The sequence below is a fragment of the Drosophila subpulchrella genome, chromosome 3R, assembly GCF_014743375.2.
Source record: "Drosophila subpulchrella strain 33 F10 #4 breed RU33 chromosome 3R, RU_Dsub_v1.1 Primary Assembly, whole genome shotgun sequence".
NCBI classification, from domain to species: domain Eukaryota; kingdom Metazoa; phylum Arthropoda; class Insecta; order Diptera; family Drosophilidae; genus Drosophila; species Drosophila subpulchrella.
In genome coordinates, this window is record NC_050609.1 from 19266154 (window position 1) to 19289801 (window position 23648).

Sequence of the window (23648 nt, forward strand, 5' to 3'; positions counted from 1 at the left end):
CTGCCAAACTGTATTTGTTTGCTCCAATTTCCATATCAGCCATGCCCGTCGCAACATAAAACTCTTTGGCCATGTCCAAAACTATTCCACTAGGTCGTCATGGTGGTTAATATGTTGCATAGCTACAGGGAAAACTCCACCTTGAAGGATGTGTGGAGTATCCATCGATAGGAAAATCCACTGCACTTTGTTTTACAAAATCGAATTTTTATTCATCTCTTTAAGTATACAAATATCGTAATTACAAGTATCAATATCAACATCATTATCATCGTTTTGTCGTTCGCCCTCTAAAACATGTGGGTAAATCGTCTTTTCAGCACCCATTTTAATTGATCAACTGTCCAGGATTGGCATTTTCGCCCGTTTGGTTTCAGTTTTAGTTCGTTTTCTCTTTTTTCTCAGTGTAGAGCTCTAGGCTGTAAAGGAGCCCAAGGGGTTTTCTCGTCAAACTATACACACAAAAAAAAAACAAATTCCGCTGACTGACTTAAGTGAGGTTGTGTTTATAAATTAAAATATAAACTTAAATTAAATAGAGTTTTTGAGGCATTCCGAAATGGGGGTTTGCGGTTCGATTTTGTGTTAAATGTCTTATAAATTACTATTGCAATAGAAGCGGAGAAGAAAGTTTTAAAATTAAGACTGGGCAGCATTGTTTCACGTACAATCCTCATTACATTTCTTATAGAACATTATATTATGTGCATTTCATGCGCGAATGGTTCAAAATATTTTAATTAATCCAGCTAAACTACGGGCTTTCCATTTTAAGTTACATATTTGTGCGGTCGGAAGGGATTTCGAAAAAGAGTGCAGGCAATATGACCATTGAACCATTTAGGCATGAAATGCCCTAAAACAAGTATTTAATATAAAATAAACCATTTATGTTATTTCCTTCTTGCTTCGTGTTATAACTATCGTTTTACACACTTGTTTTGTCTTTGTTGCATTTGACTAATAAACATTTTCCCTTTTATAAGTAGTTTACCTCTCATTTGTTGCTCGGCTTGGCAACCCCTTTCAATTTCTTTTATTTTGAAGAAATATTTGTACAATTTTCTCGTTTTTCTTATTGTTGGCCTTCGCTCACATCTCGCTCTCCACATATATGTATAAATAAAGTTTTCGAAAAACATTGCATATAAAATTTGTTAAAAATTCATTGAACATCTCGTTATTATGTACAGCGAACGATGCCGTTTAGTGTGTGTTGATTATGTTTGTTTATGCAATTATTTACAGTGTCAACAACAAATGCCTAAAAACTAAATAATAAATCTTGTTACAAATCTAGCCCGCTGGCTGAACAGAACTTAACCGAAACATCAAGTGTGGCCTACAGAACACTATATTATTGCATTACGCGTATGTTATTTATGTTAGGGTGCCTGGATGCGGCTCTACTTCATGCGGTTGATGACTAAGTCGGCGACCACCTGGAGGCCCTTCTGGTAGGGCGACTCCGTGAGCTCCTGGGCCAGCCGTATCGCCTCGTTGCAGTGCTTCTTGGCCAGGAACCGGGTCTGCTCCAGGCCGTGTGACTTGTGCACCAGCTCGAAGGCCCGCTCCACGTCGCCGGGCTCGCTGAAGCGCCGCATCACCATCGGATTCAGCTCGGGGTACTGGAAAACATGAGGAAAAGGCATTTAAGTTATGCAGCTCTGAAACGCCTTTCGAACGCACTGCACGCGTGCGCAGCCCGCGGAATGCATAGCAAATGGGCATTGGTAATCGCTGGCAATTGAGTTACAGATCCATCTGTGCACCTAGCCAACCAGCCAACCACCCACCCACATGACATCATCACACCTTCACCGCCGACACCATGAATACATCATCATTGCGACGGCGGGAAGCCACTTTGGATGCAAAGCAATCGGAAAACTGGACAAAGAGACATCTCAATCTGGCTTATTGGTGCACAGAGAAAAAATATCAAATATCATTCAGGAAATAAACTATAAATTACCCTTTTATTTACTGATTAAGTACCTAAAAAGATTTTAAACAACCTAAGTAAAATATATTTTAAACCGAAAACTGATTTTTTATAGCATACTTTTAGAAGCATTTTATATTGACATCAAATCTCTCGATTTGTATAATAGAGCGCTACAATTTTTTCTCTGTGCATATAATCTATTGGCAAGCCAATGAGGAAACATCAAATGGATTCCCAGACTCGCACTCACCTTTTCGCATGCAAAGAGAACGGGGGCGGTGGCCAATCCCAGTTTCAGATCCGCCGCCGTCGGCTTGCCCATCTGCTCGGTGGAGGAGACAAAGTCCAGCATGTCGTCGACCAGCTGAAAGGCCAAGCCAATGTTGCGTCCATACTGGAAGGCCACCTCGGCCACGTTGTCGTCGGCCTGGGCAATCACGGCGGTCTGCAGGAGAGCCGGAGAAACAAGTGGGTTCAAGATCAGTTGCAATTGCAGGGGGATTGGGCACAATGACGCGAGACTGCGTGCAAACTAATTGCCGAATTAAGCGGCTCAGTCCGCCCAATAAGTGCCAACTGTTCATGATTGCATGATGGTAATGAATACTCACCGCCTTCAGTGCATTGGCGATCAGCGATGCGGTCTTCCTGTATGTCTTGGTCAGGTAATGGGCGAAGCGCTCGTTCTCGGTTTCCCTTGAGCCCAGCTGCATGAACTCGCCTTGGACCAAATCGGTCAAGATCTGCAAGAGATTACGGACAATGCGTCATAAATATGTCACTATAAGCGGCTGGGGATATGGTTATGGCTTCGATTGTTCTCGCTTAGGGTTTCCCACTGTACACTGATAAATTGGTAGCACGATATAAGTTTGAACGAAAATCTTTATTACTGTGGTATCCAATTTTATTTTTTAAAAATATAGAAATATCTATATATGGTGTTGAAACCATTTATAAACGTGTTTTAAAGTAGGCAACAATTTATTTTTATTGCATACTTTTAGACACCTTTATAAAACTGATTATTTAATGATTCATAAGATAACCCTTTAGTTTTTTAGATTAAATTGATTCAATCCCCACTTAAAATCAACTATCTATCCGTCTATAAAAACATTGTTACGCTCGTGTGTGTGTAACTTCCGCTTGGCTGAAAGCTCAAATGCAAATGGCAAATACAATTGTGCCAAATAAATCTGGCAAATAAGATTTCATTCAGATCTCCACAAGAAGTTGAATATTTTGGCTATCGGCGCTTCTGTTTGCCCATCAATTGTTGGGCACCACGCCCTTCGATTCGCCTTCAAATAGGCATTTTCATTGATTCGGCCACAAAAAATCACAGGCACTTGTCAAAATCTTTGGTAAACAATCGTGGGCGCTGAAAAATGGCGGTTTCCAAGGAGCTCAAGGTGATTTGGCCATAACTGGCCAATAGTTTCTGGCCAAATTCCTCGGACCACTGCTGGACTTTCAATGTTAATTAGCACTGACAAAAACGCCAGCCACAAGTGCGTGAGCTCTAACAACTTGGCCAACAAGTGCATTTGGAGCCACAAAAATTAACACAATGCCGCCTTTTAAGCAGCTAAATGAGACCAAAAGCTGCAGCCAGCGGAATCGAGTGCATTTTGTGAAAAATATTATGGTTAAGCCTCGAAACCACTTTGTAAGGCACTTGCTTGGGTATTTTCTTTTTGAATTGCCTACTTCCGACAAGGGGAATTTGGCAGTTAAAGTGGGTACATAATCAAGTTATTTTCAGGGTGCGTTTGCCTACAGAGAAAACAATTCACCATACAGAAAGCAATTGCTTCTTAACCAAATTGTCACTTGACTGATAATGTGTGGGCTTTTCCAAGGGCGTAAAAAGTCTTAACTGTCTGGTTTAGCCCAAAACTCAGAGATAGTCATAAATTGGCTTGATTGAAAGGCAGACGGACAATCTACCCGTTTTATTAATGCCATCCAACGTCTTAGATACCGCTGATTTTATTCAGACTCGTGCGTAGAATACTTAATATGAAAAATGTGACAAATATATGCCGAGGATTGTAGATTTTTGTAGATGAAAGAAACAGGCAAAAGTCGCCTATAAATGAAAGACAAAATGAGTTGGATGAATACAAAGATTGGGACAAATCAATTCTGGTTTCTTCTATCCAAAATTTTAAGTTACAATAATAGAAGTAGCAACTCAGGTTAAAAAAAAGATTTGTTTAAATATTGTTTAGATTTATTCTAGACTTTTGTTTTAAACTAATTTAAAGAGTGTGTAAGGTTATGCTTGACCAAAGCTCTTTTACTGATAGCTGTATTCCACTGCTCAGAGAAACTTAAACTTTATATAGTGGAGACCAGTTGGAGCTGTTTAACTTAGAACTAGTTTCCAAGACGAATGACCTCACGATCGCGAAGAAAGTTTCATTTTGGCGGGGTCAAAATGTTTGGAATGCAAATGAGCCGAATTATGCGAGTTGCGATAGATACACGCATGATATCGCCCAGATTGAGGTAATGAAATAAACAAATAGCTGGGGATAAGTGTCTAAGCCGCACCTTGGGCCATCTTCGGTCCACAGGCCAATCCTATGGTGTTACGCATGTTTTTTTTTGTATTTCGCGAATTGAGAAAACGCCGAATGTGTAACCCAAAAACGTAGGCAAGTTTACCGTGTTTGCTTTGGCTATTAACTTGGACCGCCGCTCGATTGTGTAAATATGCAGGGAAGAAGCTGGGGCTTTGAACAGAGATTGAGATCGAGATTCGGAGCCACCTTTGGGTTTCCAGGGCAACAGATCTAGTTTCACTCTCTATCGAAAGTGAAACTGGCAGGTGTGACTAATTTGAAATTTATAGAAACTACGTGGGGCAGGGCGGGAAAAAGCGGTGAAATATCTCTGCGGAATGTGGCCTCTTCACACCTGGGGGAATCACAAGGACACGGATGCATATTGTTGGAACATAAAAAGTGAATGCCGCTTTGTAGCAGAGTTTCTCGAACTCTGGCGAAGGGCAAACCTTGGAGAACCCAACTTTCAGGGACGCAGGAAGTTTGCAGGCCCCGTTGATTTGTGCCCCATTAAAATTGGCAACTGGTTTTGAACACGGGAAGTGGTTTCCCCGCCAAATGAATCCAGCAACTTTCATAATTTTGAGACAAAAGTTCCCTCCTGTTTGCCCAGTATAGTGCTAAATCTGGCACCAGATCTGATTACGTACTTTCTCAAATACAATTACCTATGGGCTTGTTTTTATGTACAGCAATAGTTCCTCTGAATCCGTGAATTTTTTTTCCCCAATGCAAATACTTGGGTATTATTTGTGTTTGCCTTGCCAATTTACTAGCAGCATAAAATGTGCGAAGTACTTGGTAAGTTGTGTTTGTTTTAGGTGGCGAGTGCAAAAAACTCTAAAGTATCCGAAAGAGTTTAAAGATATTTTCGTAAGATGATCAATAGGGTTCTAGGTTCATGGTAAATCTTAAAATTTAACCAATATGATAAACTCCTTAATTCATTTTCTTGACATATGATAATATTTATGATTTTTATATTTCCCTATCTTAAGACCTATATTAGTCATATCCTTTAAATGCAATGTTTTCTTACCTGACTCAGCACGATCGTCACATCATCGCTGCGCAGACGAGCTATCATAATCGAGGCAATCGATAAGATATAATCACCAGCCATTGTGACCTGTAAAAGCGATGAGACATGGTCAGAAACATGGGGCCATAAAAAAAGATCGGCCAACACAATCGCTGGAAGACAGTTATGTGTTGCAAGAGTCAACAGCCAGCAGCAAGATGGTGTGAAAACAATATAAAACTCAACCGACACACGTATGACTAAGATGATCAAAGACGTGAAATTACCGCTTCTTGTGAAGATTGGATTGGATTAATTTATGCATTTTAATTTGAAGACATGTGTCGAAAGGGAAACTGCAGCTTCGAGGTATTTTGGGATCTATTATTAAGTCCCACGAAGTGGAATCGCCATCCGATTTTGAGGCCTTTCAAATGATGCAAGATACCCCGATGTTGACAAAGTCAATAAACACTTCAAATCGAAATACGCAACAAATTGATGTCAAAGTCAGACTTTGGGAGCTGAATGATTGCTGTTTTGGTTGCGATCGACTCTGGGCGCGTGTTTGGGTTGGATTGTTTGGCCCGGGCAAACATCGGTGGCACCAATGGTGCTGCATATCACCATATCACACTGGCCAAAGGGGTCTTACCTTTTTATGGTTCCAAAGAGCATTCACGCTGGGCTTGCCGCGTCGGAAGTCCGACTGATCGATGACATCGTCGTGGACCAAACTGGCCGAGTGAACCATCTCCGAAAAGAGGGCGATCTGTCGCTGCTTGTGTACTAATTGGCTGTCAAGGCGATAGGAAGATATGATTTAGGATTTGGATAAAACTACACCTACATATTGAGCAATTTACGAGTATTTTGATTTGGCCGAAATGCGCACATTTCGCAAAGCCATGCTAATTATCTACACTTGTCTACATAAAGGAATAAAATATTTATCAGGCATCTTGGTATATTCATATCTTCGTTATATATCAGACTGTAATTTTATATTTCCCATGTCTCAATTACAAGGACTTTAAAAAATATTAAATATGAACTGATAATAATTGGTATGGACAATTAATAACAAGCTTAAGCAGATGCAATTAAACTTTATGGCTTCTTTTATATTGCTTGTAAAATCTTGACGTACAAATTAATAAATGGTCTCCATAAAACATATATGATCATAATTACTTCCTTCTCAACTAATCCTGCTGTTAAATGCCCTATAAACTCACTGTGACTCGTTGTTCAGGTGATAGTTTATCGCCTTGGCCATCAGCATGGTGACCATGGGTCGCAGAGCCTTTCCCTGGCCATCGAAGTAGTAGCTGGCAATGGTGTCCAACTCTGGCTGGGATGTCCCCGACTTCAGCAGCTAAAAGGTAAAAATACAAACAAGGTAGATAATTAGTCAAGCCCACTTTCAGTTGGTCCGGCTGAAGTCTAGAATATGGCCTAAATTAGCAAATATTTGTGTTATGGGGTGCGAGATATAAAAATCCCCTGGCTTCATTTAAGGAAAAAACCATCTAATCAATAACAATCACCTAAAATCTGAATGGAATTTATAAGTGTTATAAAGTTTTCCTGTTTGACATGATTTATTTACTTCTATTTAGGCTTGTTAGACTAGATTAATGATTAAAATAATGACAGTATTCCGTACTGAAGATAACAAAATATTAAAAAAATTTATATTTTCTTAGTTTAAAAAATATTTCTAGTTAAATAGTACAGTTTCTACTTACATATCTCACGTCATCGTAGAAGTACTTGAGGTCGTCGTCGAGTATGATGTAGGGATCGATCTGGAACTCCCTCACAGGACCAGCTGGCTGTTGTGTGTGGACCGAGCTGTGTTGTCTCACATTCGGCTGGGAGCTCTGTGAGTACTTCAGACTGTGACTGCACTTGTGGGGACTTTGCTGCAGGTTAGACAAAATTACAAGAACGGTTAGCAATTTCGGGTAAGTGCTGCAATTACTAACAAAGTGTGAATAATGAAGGGGCGAACAAGTCACTTAACAACTTTCAATTGCGGCGAGTGCCACGACTAACAAGTTTCGTCTTGCCCGCCAGCGTATTTTCTGTTTTCAGTTTAGCCGAAAAACTAATAACTGGAAAATTGCAGCAGTTTTGGGCTGTAATGGGCAAATGGCCAACTAATTGAAGTCAATTGTTAACGCCTTCGCGCGACTCTTGACCTTGTCGCCAAAATGTCAATTGTTAAAGCCACAAATCTTTTTGTTTTCAAGACAAAAGACAGCACACGCGCTGCCGAATTGCCGGCCAAAACGTTTTGCCTACAACAGAAATTGATCCATTTTCCACACAGAAACTAAGGAGATATTATTATAAATTATTATTATTATTTTAAATAATAATAAAAATGTTATCTTCACTTCTATCACCTATACTTAATTTTATGGGCCATCTATCCGTCTATTATCTTTCTTTCCGGTGCACTGCCTTTGATTTGATTTCCTTTTAAAGGCATTTATAATGCCATTATGCAATGTGTGACTTTGCTTGCTTCTTGTGCAGCCTGTCAACTAGTCATCCAATCAACCAGTCAGCCACTCAGTCTGTCAATAAAAGCCGCACACACGTTGGCATGGGGCATGATAACATGTAAATTCGATGTTGCCAGCTGTCGGCGAACGGGGCAACCCAACTTTACACCACCAGGTATTTGGATAGTTGGATGTTTGCCCTGGGTGTGATGGCGGATTACGCGGTGACCCACTTGTGGAGATGGTATCCTGACTTGGGCCAATGACCATCACTCCCCGCCCTTGGCAAACGATCTTCATCCGCATCATCTGCAGCATCATCACCACCATCATCTGGGGAACTACACGTGTGGGTTTTGGGGAGCCAAACTGGTTCGGTTTTTCGGTCTTCAGGGGCCCACAGCATCGTAAAATACCCAAACAAATTGTTGACCATTGAAAAGAGCTTGTAATGACCCAGTTTCATATTTAATATGTGTCATAAACATCGGCATGGGCTTAGCATTGCTTTTGGCGAGTAGAAAGCGAACAAAGGTTCGGGGGCTTATTACAAAATCGACGCATCACAATTTACAGCAGCAGCCGGAAGAAATCCAATTAAATTCGAGTCGAGCGCGGTAACTTTCGTTTTCAATATGTGCGCCAAATTAAAATTAGTTGATAATATTTGCAAAGGCCAAAAGATAAAAGTAAGTAAACGAAGCAAAAGCCGCATTTCCATTTCTTTATGTGGAACGTGCAGAAATGCATTTAATTGTGGCTATTTCGAGTTGGCCGCATACGTTGAATGACTTTTAAGCGCTGTTAAATGGTTTTTACAGGTGGTGCCCACGAAAGCCGAACGGATTTTGAGTGTCTTTAGAGCTCTAAACCCGATGAACTGCCTTCCGTTGGCCACTTGGCTATGTTATGGATCAAATGCGCATTGTTAAGCCAGGTCAATGATCTGCGCTTTGATTCTGGGTGTCTGCTCAATCTCGATTTTTAGTGAATTTTACTTGCCAAATTTACATTCGAGGCTTGCGATTTTGTTGCGTGCACAAAGCCAAAGCACTCAAAATGACCACATAGGAAGTAGACTATTTCGTTGCACTTGGCTGCTGAAGACGAACCGAGGACTTTGACTCAGTTTTTACAATGTGGTCTATTTCGTAATCATGAAAAAAAATGTTGAAAGGTCTAGAAAACTCCATATTGTGCTTAGGAAAGAGATTAAAATTTGGGGAATCTTTAATTTCAATGATTTTAAAGGCCACCTTTAAGTTATTGATCAAGTTTAAACACAGCTTTCAAGATTAACTTGATATTTAGAGTTCCCATTGATATTGAAAAGGGGAATTTCATCAATGCAAGCATAATTTGTAATCATTTTCGTATCTTTGCTCCGTTGCTAAAATATTTGTTTAACCCTAAAGCCAAATGTAAACTGAAACCCCTCTGAACTGCAAGTTTTTCAAGATGCAGAGTTCGGGTTCCAAGATTATCCCGCATCGGTTGATAAGGTTAAACCGCAATTAGCCTGGCGCAATCCAACACTCCAAGATATCCAGTTTAACCTCCTTTTGGCCCACATGCGATGTGGCCACAAAAGAGGAGCCGCAACAATTGGCCAGGCAACTTTCACATCGATTCAAAAGGAAATAATAATAATGATCTCTTCGGCAACAATGCGGCAAATAATTTACTTTTATTTGCTTAGCAGCCGGCGGCGCCTCTGCCAATTTTCATTTAAATACGCGCGTTTTCGGAGTCATTAATTTAATTGTGGAATAATATAAAAAATGGGCGCAGTGATCAAAGCAATTGCAGCATTTAGCGGAGTGTGCAAAAATCGACAAGACAAGTGCCAAAAGCGAATCAAATAAAAGTGGAATTTTCGCCGCAGGGCGCTCCCACGACATAATCCTCTCTAGATACCATCCGAAGCATCCAATTCAGTCCAAAACCCATCCCACTCGTGGTTGCCAGCTGAAGATGTGGACAATTAACGGCTGAAAGTATTTAACCATTTTCGAGTGCCAGGCAAAACTCGCACTGATTGATGTCTGCTTTGATTGAAGGCCCAACAAAACGGGGATATTGCAACATTTTGCATTGGTTATTGATGGCTTTACGACTCACTTTTGTGAGGAGCCTCCTCATTGTTGTGATTTCTGCTCTTGTTTCTGCCCGGAATTCGCTCAGTTTTTTTTGGCAATTTGTATGCCGCTTGGTTGAGGTATCATAAGCCATTTTTATTCAATATGGCAATATGCGAGTATGCGAGTCTCGACAATTGCTTTTGCATGTTGCTATTTCTATGGAGGCCGTCTTTGAGTACGAAAACTGTTAGCACCTGTGATTTAAAAACCAAACATGCTAAAAATTATTCAATTAAAGTAATCAAGTTAACAAATTTATGCTTACGCTGATGGCGAAGAGAACAATTCAGGGGTTAACTACTTACATTTATTTATACATTAGTCGGCTGTAAGGACGTAGTTGCTTGAGCACTTAATTTGTCTACTGATTGTTTTTTAAATCATTATTCATTTAAATTTAGGGTTAATGTTCCTCCATTTCATAACTAAATTGGATCTAATGTAGTATTCATTAAAATTCCTAAGATTAATTGATTTAAATGCTAATTTAAGAGTATTTTTTTAACGAATTTAATCATTATTAGGAAAGTATAAATAAAAATATACTCTTTGGCAAAAAGAATTTATAAATGTTCATTGTAAATGATCTTCAAAGTTAATTTGGTTGACTTCTAAGATAGTTCTGTGCATTTCCTCAATAAGTTAAATTTATAAATTCTCATATATTCGTTTTTCTGGAAAACAACTCTTCCGACCTTGCAAAATTGAGCAAAACCCTTCTGCAACAATCGAATCATTTCCCAACAATTTTAGTTTCTTGTTTTTGGCTGGCTGAAAAAGAAATACCGCCGCCTTGATCGAACATGACAGGCCTTTGGTAGCGGAAGCGCCCAAAAGCAAGGTATTGGCCAAAAGCGGACACAGAGAGACTTGGCCAAGAAAGTGAGCGACTGAGGGCCGCGAAGACGAGGCTTTGGACTTACTTTCCCTTTTTGTCATCGCTGCTCGTGGTTGTATTGCCATGGCTGACATAACCCAAAGTTTGTGGGCACGACTAAGAGGGGGTTTGAGAGGGGAAAATAGCGATTGGCTCTGTAATTTCTCCGTTCGATTTTAACTGCGGGAGCTTCTTCATTAGCCAAGTTCGCAGGCAAGTGGTTAACATGCGTGTTAACAACCCAGTGCGCACCGCAGGCAGCCAAACTCAAGTGAGTGTGAATGCCAAAGTGGCCGAGTGTTTGCCTCTAAACTGGGCAATTTGTGTTTGACAAAGTGCTCACTGCGGCATTGAGAACGCTTCTGAATGTTTCTTCTCAAAACGATGTAGCGGCTCGAGTGGATAGCATAATCTATCGACATTATTAGCTAATGTCTCAATTGCGAATGCCATAATACGTCACGGTTTCATTGCGATCGCAATAAGGCTCATCAGAAACTATGACAACTGCAATCGATTGACCAATTGGGGTCTGCAAATCACAAACAAAATAACATAAATGGCCACAGAGTAAGTGGGACAATCTGGGGAACCCCGAAAAGTATTTAAATAATGTCGGTTCAAATACATATTGTAAGATTATCAAGAAAATCATTTAGATATCCACATGCTTTATGATTTTTAAAATGTTAATTTGATAATGAAAAATGCAATAGAAAATGTCTTCCTTTGTTGAACATGAAAATTCAGCAATTAAATATAAATGCTCTTTCAATGTCGATACCCCCATTATTTTATTTCCCCCTAATGAGTTGTCATCCCAAAAGTGGACGCACTGCAAAAGACTTTTCATTTATTAATTGGCATAAACTTGATTTCCGATCCAGTTTAGCTTGGGCATTTTCCGCAGTCATACATTAGTAGCAATGGAATCGAATCTCACGGAATTCCCGCGTTCACTTTGGATATTGCGCAATAACGATTTACAATTGAAATTAGTGCGTGCTTGGCCAACGCGGCGGCTGCGTGATATTTGACTGTGGAGGCGACTTTAAACGCTGCCGAATCAATGGCGAATGCGTTTTTAAACGCCCCGACATCCAAGCGATTGTCAAACGCCGAAAAGCGCGAAGCCTGTGAAAATCATTTAATAGCCGAGAAATATTTGCAGCCTTCCATAATTTCTGAAGGTGTCAGTGTGCAGTTGGTAATTATAACAATCTGTCAAAAGGCAAACACACTAAAATGCAACCAAAAATAAGGTTCGCCGAGGAAAGGCAAAATGTTTTTGCAGACAAATTGGAAACCAGTTAGTGGTGGAAAACCAGAAAATTCAAGTTTATCCTGCACTGGCGGCTTTGGGTGTAAATCAACCCAAAAAATTACATAAAAAGCGCCAACGCAGACAGGAAAAAAACAAAAATTTCCGAAATGCATACTGCAAATGCGACGCGTGCCGCCAATAAATGCAAATCTAATTTTTCGTTTTAATTTCTGGCCAAGAGGTTTCGAAATAGGCAGCCGTAAAATGTGGAAAGCATTTAAACAAATTCCAATGCTAATTAGGCGAAACCAAAACCCTTGGCCAAATAATAGAGCCCAGTTGGGAATTCAGAATGCACCGGCAAGCTTTTCCAACAGGTGAGGCAATCAGTGTGGGAATATATGCACACGGCGCCCCAAGATAGTTAAATGTATGATATTTACTGATAAAAATAAAACATCAATGAGTGCAAACCGAACACCCAAGAGGCAGCAAAGGCGACCAATGAGCGACATTGATGAAATGCGAGGCTGACAGCTGGTCAGACTGGGGTTTGGTTTGGGCCGGGTTATGCAACTTGGTCAAAACTATGCGAACCAAACTTGCTCCACCGCCCAACAGCGCTCCCTTTGCACACTGAAAAAAATCAGGCCAATATCTGTTGATACTTGTAGGTTGTGATCAAAGGTTCAAAGACCACTGCTGTCCTATAGGTTTCTTTTTAATTTTCATTTTTCTAATAGGTTGTAGTTTTGTAATATTGTTCTTGTGTCTGAACCAGTTCATATTTAAATTTAAAAATAGGAACCAGGTTCGAGACCCACTGCTATCCTATAAGTTTTTCTTTTTTGGGTATTACGTCGTAAACCGTTATTAAATTATTATTTTGATGTTATAATTAGGTAATATTCCAATTGATATTTCGAAACAAAATTGATCATCATTTTCCATCAATATTTCTCTCTGTGCAGGCGGCGGCGCTTCTTTTTCGGCTTTCAAATCGAAATCCGAAAATTTGTTGTTAAGGAAAACAACGCCGAAATCATTAACAGTTAACAGTCTTGGCGCGAAAGAGAGGGAAATGCGGCAGAAAGGCCGAAACCACCGAAACCGAAACCAGTTTAGGACAACGGACCAAAACGCATGCGTCTTTCTGGAATTGGGTCAGCAAGTACGGGCCGAAAAATACCAAAGTCAAACTTCGGCGATCAAAGAGACCATTGCAGGTGTACTATGGCTGTAGGACAGGTTGAATGAAAGTCAATCCGCTTAGGCATGCCCACATCCAATTTCCGAAGAGCCAATTAAGCCACCAGCAAGTGCACATTAAACATAAATATTATACGGGCTGATAGAGAATATTTTTCGGAGCGGGTTTTCGGGTTCGGGTTTGTGGACTTCTTCTTGGAGGGCCGGCCATTCGGACCTTGGGTCAGTGAAAGTGTTTTTGCAGAAATACAGAAATAAAGATACAGCCACAAAGACAAAGATTTACGATATGACCATCTCGTTCATGCGACAGATGTATCTTTAGCAAATCTGCTTCTTTTGGTTGGGCTGATGACTTTCTCGAAAGGGGTTAACGGAGGGAAATATGACTGACTGAGAAATATCATTTAAAGGAATGCGGGCTCAGAGGTTTTAATTGGGAACTACTTGTTGATATATCACCCGAGGATAACCTATTTAAGGTCTGAACATAGGAGCCTTGTAAGTTCATATTTCATATTCATATTCAATATTTTAGGTTAACATTTCCCATCCCAAGCTTAAATTTAAAAGCCATTTTACTAAAATACCATTGTATCACAGCTAACTTTATCGAGTATTGACTTCGTGCCCAAAATTTCTAAAAGTTTCAATGAAAACAGGTTGAGATTCGGTTTCACTTTCACGAGACCGAACCCGCGCATTCAAATTAGGCACAGGCGTATAAAAAGCGGAGAATCGACAGAAATCAATCCGAAGTCCCCGTTAAATCATCTAACTGTCCGCAGACTCTCTAATCTAATTGAAGAATCGCCACCTTGAGCAGGGCAGTATCAACCCATCGAATTCACACGCTGGCGTTAAAACTCTTCTCTTCACTTCACGCATTCGCAATGAAAGTGAAAAGCTTATAAATACTCGAAAACTTTTGGGCGGAAGAGGTGGAAAATAAGAAAATGATTTGGAAACTAATTCGAGGCAGAGATAACGAACACTTCAAGCTGGCCAATCGGCTTCTTGCCAAATTCGTGTGGCGCATATAGAAAGACTTCTTTTTCGGCCGGTTTCTTTTGGCCAAAACAATGGAGAGCTCAACGGCAGCTCTTGGCAAATGAAATGAAGAAGAAAGTCAAAGAAACCGTTAAAAGTGAATTTCTTCTACGACTGCTATTGCCGACTATTATTAGTTGGCGTTTTTTTTTTTGGTTTTCAGTTTTGGTTTTGGCTGCGACGTGCGCTTTCTATTTGCGTTTTGTTTATTGTTTACCTATGATAGATGAACGTATCAGTTTCCAGGTGCTTTTTGAAGCCGTGTGGATGTGAGCTGGGCATACAACCAATTTGGCGTTGAGTGAATTTTTATTCGGTCCGAATTGAAACAACAAAAAGGTCTTAAACAACTGAAATGCATAAATAACCCGATGACGACAACTGCATACACAATTTGTTCAACCTTTTCCAATAATATATAACTGGGAGACTTGTCTACATTGACAAAATGCATTTATTATGCTTTGATTAGATTTGTTAAATATGAAATATGTACTTTTTTAACATTTTGGGTGGTTCGATATATTGATCTAAATAAAGTGCATAAAAAAGGGGTAACACATGCTGTTTCTTACGTTTTTCGGGAGGCAATAGTAAACGTCTAGCCTTTCGGATCAAGGTCTGTTTAACGAGTGTCAAAAGTGTGCATTAACGTGAATTAACGAGCACTTAACCTTTTTATATATAACCCAGAGCTGACCAAACGGCGGCCATATAAATACAAATAAATACATTTAAGCCAAGGCTGTCCGCCAAAATAACCAATGCACAAACTGCATTCAGCCTATTGCATTCGCAATGCTAAAGCAATTAAGCCACCTCCCCCCAACTAAATGGGTTGGCTTAAATGGCGTGCCATAAAACAATAAACTAAATAGCAAATGTGAGAAGCCGATGCACTAATTGTGCCTATACATTCATACATGCCTCCTTGAGTAGTAAGTTAGTAAGCAATTAAACCGAAGGCGAGTGCTCAACCAGCCAATTCAATTATAAGACAATTGCCGAAGTTCCTTCTGGGTTTTTCCAGCCGACAACAAAGGCTCTCAGAACATAACCTAGAGATCATTTTTCCCCACAAAAATATGGCCTAGCATGGAGAAATACCTCCATAAAAATATAATGAGCTCGGTTATTTACGACCCTTTCGATGCACTTGGTGCGTCATTCATGCGATTTAAATACCAGATGGCAGAAGATTACATGAATTCCAATTGCGTTACTTAGTACAGTAAGCACTGATCATAGGAAAAATATTTCAATAAAAAGGCATACATTTTTTTAATCAGTTTAAGTTATATTAAAGTAGCCTTGGGCACTATTATATGTATTTTATTAGCCCAATTCATTAAACCTTTTTTGTTGCAAGAGAATTAAACGGTTTCAATATTCTGCCATTTATTAAAAATTACATTTTTACTCTTTATGTCGTGTCTACTGTATTAGAAATAGGCAGTAAAGCCAATGAAATAGCAATATGCTGATAGTGTTTTCCTGGCTGATAAGAGAACATCAGTCCGCTTGCTTGACAAAATACAGAACAGACCGAAATCCACTCGAAATATTACGTATACGGTCACAGCTTAAGAGTCCAACTAGAGCACAGTTTTGGGCGCGAAAATAATAAATATTGATAAGTACGAGCAATAAACCAGAGCTCAATATGCAACTAAATTGCATAACTCGGGGAAAAAAGGAAAAACAAAAGGAAGAAAAACACTGCAGACTAGCGACTTGTCAACGATATAAAAATAATGAATAATGACAAACTAGAGACAGACCAGAAAGAGACATAATTATCGGGCCAGAAAGAGAGGCAGATGAAAAACTTCACCTTGCAAAAATGCGGGGAAAAACACATGGAAACAGGAGAAAAACGGAGAAAAACAGAGGCGTTCGGCCAAATGGTAAAAATAAAAAGCCAAGGCACAATAATAAATAAATGCGCCCGCTTCCGCCAACAACAACACTGCGAATGCAACTGCAACTGTGGGCGCAACAAGTTGTTTTTCACGCTACTTGCACAAAAGCAATGGCCAACAGCCAACCGCCAACAGCCAGCGACCAATTTCACTTTCATTTTCTTTTTGGCTTTGCAGCGAAGAAAAGAAAAGCGGACGGCAAAAGCCAAAGTCACGCAGACGCATTAGCGGCCAACAGTTTGGTTTTGCAGCCAGCGCAGCCAATGCACTCTGCACCGAAAAAAAAGCGAATCGAAATCACATCGTAAAATATTTTGCACTCTCCTTGGTGCGAAAGTAATACATCCCAAAATTTTTAACTAAACGGTAATAATCACAAATTGAAACCCTAGAAATCCAAATCAATTTGCAAATTTGTTAGGCTTTTGTTAAAAAATGTTTTACATTATGAAGTGTCACAGTCTCGAGTTCAACACCCACTACTACAAAATTAATTTGAAGCTATAAAAGGTTCCAAAGCTATAAAAAGGTTCCAAACACGAATGTAAAAATTTAAATGAATTTTCTTTTATACATTTTTTTATTTAAGCCAATTGAAATACTTGAAAAAATTAAAAAAAAGTTGATGATTTGATTTTTTATTTAAACCAATTGAAATACTTGAAAAAACAGAAAAAGTCGATGATTTTAATCTTTGAATACCAAAAAAAAACCTTAAAACCAGACTTGAATTTATAAAAAAAAGTAAATTGAAAATGTTTTATGTGACTTGTTTTTAATCCGATTTAAATATAATCAGGATAGATTTTTCCCCGTGCAGACTTGTTGCGCCAATGAACTCACCAGCAGATCGGGATAATCCTTGCCCATGCTGAAGCTTAATCCGTGGAAGAGTCGCATGGCCTGCTGTTGAACCTTGGGCGGACTGAATCCCGTCGATGGGGCCGGGGCTGTAAGACCCGGGCGGGATCCCAGTAGCTGGTACAGCAGCTTGTGCGCCTGCTGGCGACGCGAACCGCACACGACGCGACCGGAAGTGCTCAAGCAGGCCATTTTAGTGGTTTTATTGGTCAGGAGATTTGTTTACTTTGATTTATTTGCTTGGGTTTGTTTTCGGGGAAGGATTTACAGCTTCTTGATCGAGACACAGGCACAGAATTCAACAGGTGAACAGCATTATAGTGGGTTTTTGTTTATGTTTTCGTGGCAGGATCGCAGGATTGGAAAAGCGCGCGATTTCGGTTTCTCGGTGTTTTGGGATCTACTGGCGATTTTCGAGGCGGCAGCGAAGCGCGGTTTGCTTGCGTTTGGCTTCAGCAGCTCCAGCGAAGTGTTTTCGCTTTTTCTGGACTTTTGAATCGTTGCGCGTGCGCGCCGTCAGGTGTGGTGAGTACCGGTGGCCGGCCGAGTGTGGTGAAGTTGAGTTCGGATTGAACTTGAATTGAATTCAACTGGGATTGAACGGCGGTTGAACCACGCGGTTTTGCAGTCACTGGAGATCGGGGACTACAGATGACCCCTGTGTTTACCTGTGGGTCACACTATATCCGGATCCTGACTCCTCTCACAAAGGTCATTTGGCCTGGCAGCCACTACCGTCCACCCCCCGCCAGTGTCCGCATGTTCCGCAGCTTCTTGGCCACTCAAGGATTCCACTTTAGGCACGTTTTCCTTCCCAGGAAATAGTTTTTATTTAACTCGCACGCAATTTGCACCTTTTCACTACTTTATTTTGACGTAACAGTGCAGAACAGCTGCTGCGAACAGCTGCTTAGGGTTGCAACGTGCGCGGTGACGCAAGGCAGCCGGCTAAAACGTAACGCTAGAGATGGGCCACGTAAGAGGGGAAGTGGCTGTTACATTTGAAAAGTAAGTTCCTTAAAATAGTAAAAGATAGGAATAGCAAGCCGAGGTGAAGGCCACCGATGTCAACATTGTTGATTAGCTCATACGAAAATAATGTTTATTGAACAAGTGAAGAAATGTGCCTTAAAAAATCTCGGACTGATGTCTGACAAGAATATTCATTAAAAATATTTTTGAAAATTACTTGTCTACATTGTGATTACAATTTAATTTCTTTAAACTAAGTCAGTTTCAAAATATTTTATAAATTTAAAATGGCATTACCATCGTGCTTTTCTTACGTAGTCTTTGCTTACACGTAATATATCGATAGAACAGCTGTCTGCTATTGCGCATCTCCAATCACGTTTACGTAAATCCAAAAATATTAGGAGGTACAAAATGTCTAGGAATTTGTTTTTATCAATTACAAACTTCATCAGGAACGTGGAACGCCTGTTCCTGCCACATGGTGGACATCCGCCAGGTGAGAAGCACTAAACCAAGTTGAGATGACTATAATAACCAACTGTTTACACAGCGCTGGCTTTGGCCGGTTTCCAGCATGAGCACAGCCAGAAAACCTCACAGGAATTCAGTTTGAAGCAGCTCATTGGCGATGGAATGCTGTGGGCCGTTCCGAAACACAGGAGATCTGTGGAGAAACGCTTGAAACGGAAGTTCGGATACCCGGAATACAACTGGAAGCCCTTGAGGGAAAAGAGGAACATCCGGTCCTGTTTGCAATGTGGTCATGACCACGAAATGGGAGTCCTATGTCGTAAGAAGTTCTTGAACCGTATATGATTACAATACTTATACCTATTTCATTTCCAGCCTTCTGCTACCAGAAGGTGCTGAAGGAAACGGAGCTCATGCAGTCCAAAATTCAGGAGACCCTGGGTTTACAGCCAGTGGATAAAGAGGTCATTGTTCTCTACGAAGGCGAAAAAGCAGAACAATCTTCGGATGATCTGAAAAACAAGCGCATCGTGGAGATGAAGAAGCCCCGACCCATGTGGTTCACCAAGAACCTGCTCCAGAAATCCACGCAGCCACTGTCCGAAACCAAGGAGGTCAAGCCCTCGGATTTGGCCTAGTTACATTAAGCCTCCTTCGTGCATTAAATAACCAACTTTGTTATCAATTTCTCGCTAGTTTATTGTCGGTGAACTTCAGGGATCCTGCTTGCTTTAGGAATCCGTTGTTAAAGTCCTGGGCACTCATGGGCTTTCTGCCTTCCACACGTAACTGCAGAACTTCTATTTGACTTTCCTGGGCACATCCTATCAGCAGGGATCTCCTCTTCCTTTGATAGCTAAAAGTACCAGGTTCTTGGACTACCAAAGGCTTTTCTGGCAACCTTAGCTCCAGCAGCTGCACTTGTTTGTCCACAAAACTGGTGGTAAGGTTTTTGTAACCATACAAAGCTCGGTGACGAGTGTATATATCAAAGGCACTAAGCTCTGACCAGATAATCTTAGTGATTTTGTTGGTAATCTTTGGAGCTAGGGGAAAATATGGTTTTAATAGTATCTAGAGCTGTTACTTATATGTTTTACCATAGCTGGCCTTTGTATCATCTTGGGGCTTTGCTTCCTTCAGTCTATCTGATAGGTTGTTGACTGTATCCACTAGTAAATCAGCTCCTAACAAGGCCAAAGATGCATGCAGTTCCGCCATGAATACGTGGGGTTTAATGGCCACTTCTCGTTGAGCTAGAATCTAAAGTATAACCAGTAAATGGTACTTTATATAGAGAAATTTTAACCATAAACTTACAGCGCCTATATCAAACCGATGTGGTTCGATTTTCATGATGGAAACCCCTGTCCTGGCATCTCCCTTCATGATGGCGTATATGATGGGAGCAGCACCTCGCCATTTGGGCAGCAGACTAGCATGGACATTGATCATTCCGTTGGGAAACCCATTGATGATACTGGCAGGTATCAGGTGGCCAAAAGAAACCACTACACCCAGATCGTACTTGGAGCATTCAGAGGGTTCGATTGGCCACCTTTGTAGGGGAAGTTTCTCCTTTTCCGCATAGCTCCTCACACAGTTGGCGGGACTTTTGAAGGACGTAACAACTCCCAGGCGATCCCTAAGGTTATAACATAAATATTAACCAAAAATTATATTGTTTTAACTACATTTTACCTGCAATTCTGGTGCAGTGCCTGCAAACTTGGCAAAGAAAAGTTGTCGGTACCGAAAAACAGAATTTTGGGTGGGTGGTATGTTGCATTGCACCGCTTTGTAATCACGCTTACATTCTGCCACACTTTTCTTTTATATTTGTAAAAACTATTAACTAAGCTCTTGCCCCAAAGCATTGGGAAATATGTTGGATAATACGCCGCGTAAACAAGAACAGCTGTTCGCTACGTTACCCGGCCACTCCACCATAAGTAACGTAACGAAAATACTGAAATACAGTAAGCACTTTGCGTCGAGAAAACTATCGTTGTTACTAGTATGTTTCATCATGGCCTATGTTAAATAGAAATTTTAGATTTGTAGTTTTTTGATTGTAGTGAAATCTAAGGCTTGGTTTCTTTTCTTCAGAATAGAAATTTTATTGGAAATAAATACGCCATAAATACGCAGTTCGTCGCACGGTTCCACTAATGAGAACGCAACAAAAAGAAAATCATACGAAATTGCCAAGAAAACCTATATTTTTGGGCACGATTTGACCAATATTTTGATGCCAAGCGCTTGGGAACTCCGGTAAATCGCAATGGAGGCATCCGCTGCAAAGATCACGTCCCTGGCCAATTCCACGTCCATTTCCGGAGCCACAAACTCCCCTTCCAGCGACAAAGTGAACTACGCACTGCAAGTTGCGCTGCAAACGATCAAGGAGCGATGCATCCAGCTGCAGCGCCGCGTGGCCAACATGGAGGAGGAAAACCAGAGGCTAAGGGAGGTCTCCAGCAGGTCAGAAGGGGCTCCTCCGCCTGCAAATGGAATCGGGGTCACCGGGGATGTCCTCTCCCTGAGAGCACAGGTCTCTGAGCTGCAGCGGCAGAAGGAGCAGCTGGAGGAGCACGTTAGCATGGTGTCCAACGAGAACCGACGCCTCTGGTCTCGCCTATCGCAGATCTCCAAGGATCAACAGCTTAATCAGGTGCCCAGCTCCCCAGACCTGCGTGCCCAGCAAAACCAGAACCTGGTGCGCTCCAAGACCTTCACACAGCACTCGCCCAATCCTCACCTGCGTCAGAAGATGCTTTGCGACGGCCTTAAGGATCTCAGCCTGGAGGAAATAGCCCTGGATGACTTTGGTGCTAGCAACGAGGAGCTGGGCTACCCCTACAACCTTCAAAAGGTGGAGGAAGCCACCAGCGAACCAGATGCCAATGTGGATGCCAAAAGATGCATGGATGGACTGCAGGAGATGAGGCGGGAGGCCATGAAGCAGCAGCAGGAGCTGAGATCGGCCCTTACTTTACTAGAAAGTCGCATAGGTAAGAGATCATATGAGTAGTCATCGTAAACGCCATATAAAACCCATGTTTCAAAACCATTCAGCTCTGAAACCCTGTCCGGAATGCGCTCAGAAAACCGCCAAGAAGCCGGAGATGGCCGATAAAAGTCTGGAAACGGACGACAGCCTGACCAGCGAACTGAAGATCTATGAGGGCCAACACAATGGACACAACGGAACGCCGCCCAGCCAGAGGATTAACATTATACAGGAGAAAATCAAGGCCGATGCAGCCGATGCCATGGAGAAGACCTGTCCCATGTGCGGCAAACAGTATTCCAGCCAGGTGTCCTTCAATGCCTTCCGCGAGCACGTGGAGATGCACTTCATCGATGATGCCCTCGACTTGGAAACGGACAACAGCATGGAGCGACAGTTCGAGTTCGTTTCCCACGCGGTGGGCGACTTCTGACCCACCAGGCGCATATACTTCGCCACCGAACTCTGACCTAGGGTAAAAACAAAGGATTAAGATGCAGTTTGACTGCCCAAAAACCGCGTGCTTGTTACGTTTCTATTGATTAGGCCTTTAAGCCTACATACATATATCAAAATTTCATTATATTCTACTTTTAACCTTAATGTCTTAAAAGAGTGTGCATGAATACTTAGTTGTTAGTGACAGAATACGAGATACAGTTTAAATGTAAGGCCTGAAAAAATGTTAAGCCGTTTTCTTCGGTTGATAGAAAAGTGAAACCGCGCCGACCAACATAAATATTATATTATCAACACACTGACCAATTGTGTTATAAATATAATTACCATTGTTCGATCTAATTGACCGCTCTTGTGTGAGTCACCCACTTTTAGGGTATTATGGAACGTTCGACAGAGAAGTTATGGCTAAAAACCATTATGCTGTAACTGGTCAGAGGATTTCCCTGCTCTTTTGGATATGACGTAGTCGAAACCCGTCGCGCAACTTCTGCCTAATCTGGCTGATCCAGTGATTCAATTCGAATATTTGCCAAATTTTTGGCCATACGATTGATAACAATTCAAATGCAAATGGTCACATCTACTTTCTTTTGGTGCATTTGGAAGGGGTCGCAGCTGGGCCTATTATTAAAATGAATTGGAATTAACTTATGCAAATTGTTTGATTTATTGAATTTTTTGGACACGTGCAAACTTAAGCAGATCACATTTTTGATAGGTTTTTGAATACAAAAGTGTGTATTTCTTAATATGAATAAGAAATCTTTTGTTTTAAATTGTATATAAATTTGAACACTACGGATAATAGACATTATTACAAATTTGGCAAATAAAACAAGTTTTTACTTAATGATCATCGTAATTGTTTAATCTACTTTTTAAAATATAGAATTCAGCCTTATAAAAAATAATTCAGTAAGGAGGTCATATGAAGGGAGGTCATTTGAAGTATTAAATGATAAAGTTTAGGGTATATATTATAGATCTTTTAGCCCACCCATTCACCAATTAGAAGCAAACGAATTTGTAAGAGTTCAAGCAACTTTGGCAAGATCTTTTCCGCGTTTCCCGCACGGTTTTCCTTGGATCTTATGGTCTATATTGCACAAATCGAATATAACATTTATCATTTCGAAAACCAACAGTGCAATTAGACTGGCACTTGCTGCTACCGTTTGCCGCTAATCACGCCCCACTTAGGTTTCGAATTCAGATCCGATCCGATCCGATTCCAACTCCCCAGACGCCAAGTCGACGTGGGCATCGCATAGACCCCACCAAACTATAAAAGATATCGGGGTATTTGTGAGCCGATTCAGTTGTGTGAAGTTCGCAGTCGCAG

At 40.9% G+C, this 23648-nt stretch overlaps 4 protein-coding genes across 4 annotated transcripts; 2 read left to right on the forward strand and 2 right to left on the reverse strand.

Annotated features, from left to right (window-relative positions):
* Positions 1 to 186: 186 nt before the first annotated feature.
* Positions 187 to 18278, reverse strand: LOC119562000 (decaprenyl-diphosphate synthase subunit 1). Its single transcript, XM_037875388.1, has 8 exons — positions 17368 to 18278; positions 7297 to 7473; positions 6784 to 6923; positions 6201 to 6342; positions 5564 to 5653; positions 2560 to 2691; positions 2199 to 2393; positions 187 to 1628 (listed from the first exon to the last, which is right to left on the reverse strand). The coding sequence occupies exons 1-8, from the start codon at positions 17575 to 17577 to the stop codon at positions 1407 to 1409; spliced, it is 1308 nt and encodes a 435-aa protein (XP_037731316.1). The 5' UTR covers positions 17578 to 18278; the 3' UTR covers positions 187 to 1406.
* A 428-nt stretch (positions 18279 to 18706) lies between these two features.
* On the forward strand, positions 18707 to 19516 carry LOC119552973 (39S ribosomal protein L32, mitochondrial). Its single transcript, XM_037862991.1, has 3 exons — positions 18707 to 18856; positions 18911 to 19150; positions 19207 to 19516. The coding sequence occupies exons 1-3, from the start codon at positions 18772 to 18774 to the stop codon at positions 19467 to 19469; spliced, it is 588 nt and encodes a 195-aa protein (XP_037718919.1). The 5' UTR covers positions 18707 to 18771; the 3' UTR covers positions 19470 to 19516.
* On the reverse strand, positions 19512 to 20744 carry LOC119552966 (methionyl-tRNA formyltransferase, mitochondrial). Its single transcript, XM_037862977.1, has 4 exons — positions 20533 to 20744; positions 20152 to 20476; positions 19932 to 20094; positions 19512 to 19877 (listed from the first exon to the last, which is right to left on the reverse strand). Exons 1-4 carry the CDS (start codon positions 20706 to 20708, stop codon positions 19513 to 19515), a joined length of 1029 nt encoding a protein of 342 aa, XP_037718905.1. The 5' UTR covers positions 20709 to 20744; the 3' UTR covers position 19512.
* Positions 20745 to 20873: 129 nt separating this feature from the next.
* Positions 20874 to 22605, forward strand: LOC119563218 (protein spindle-F). The gene is made up of 2 exons (XM_037876515.1): positions 20874 to 21845; positions 21910 to 22605. The coding sequence occupies exons 1-2, from the start codon at positions 21116 to 21118 to the stop codon at positions 22275 to 22277; spliced, it is 1098 nt and encodes a 365-aa protein (XP_037732443.1). The 5' UTR covers positions 20874 to 21115; the 3' UTR covers positions 22278 to 22605.
* Positions 22606 to 23648: the final 1043 nt, after the last annotated feature.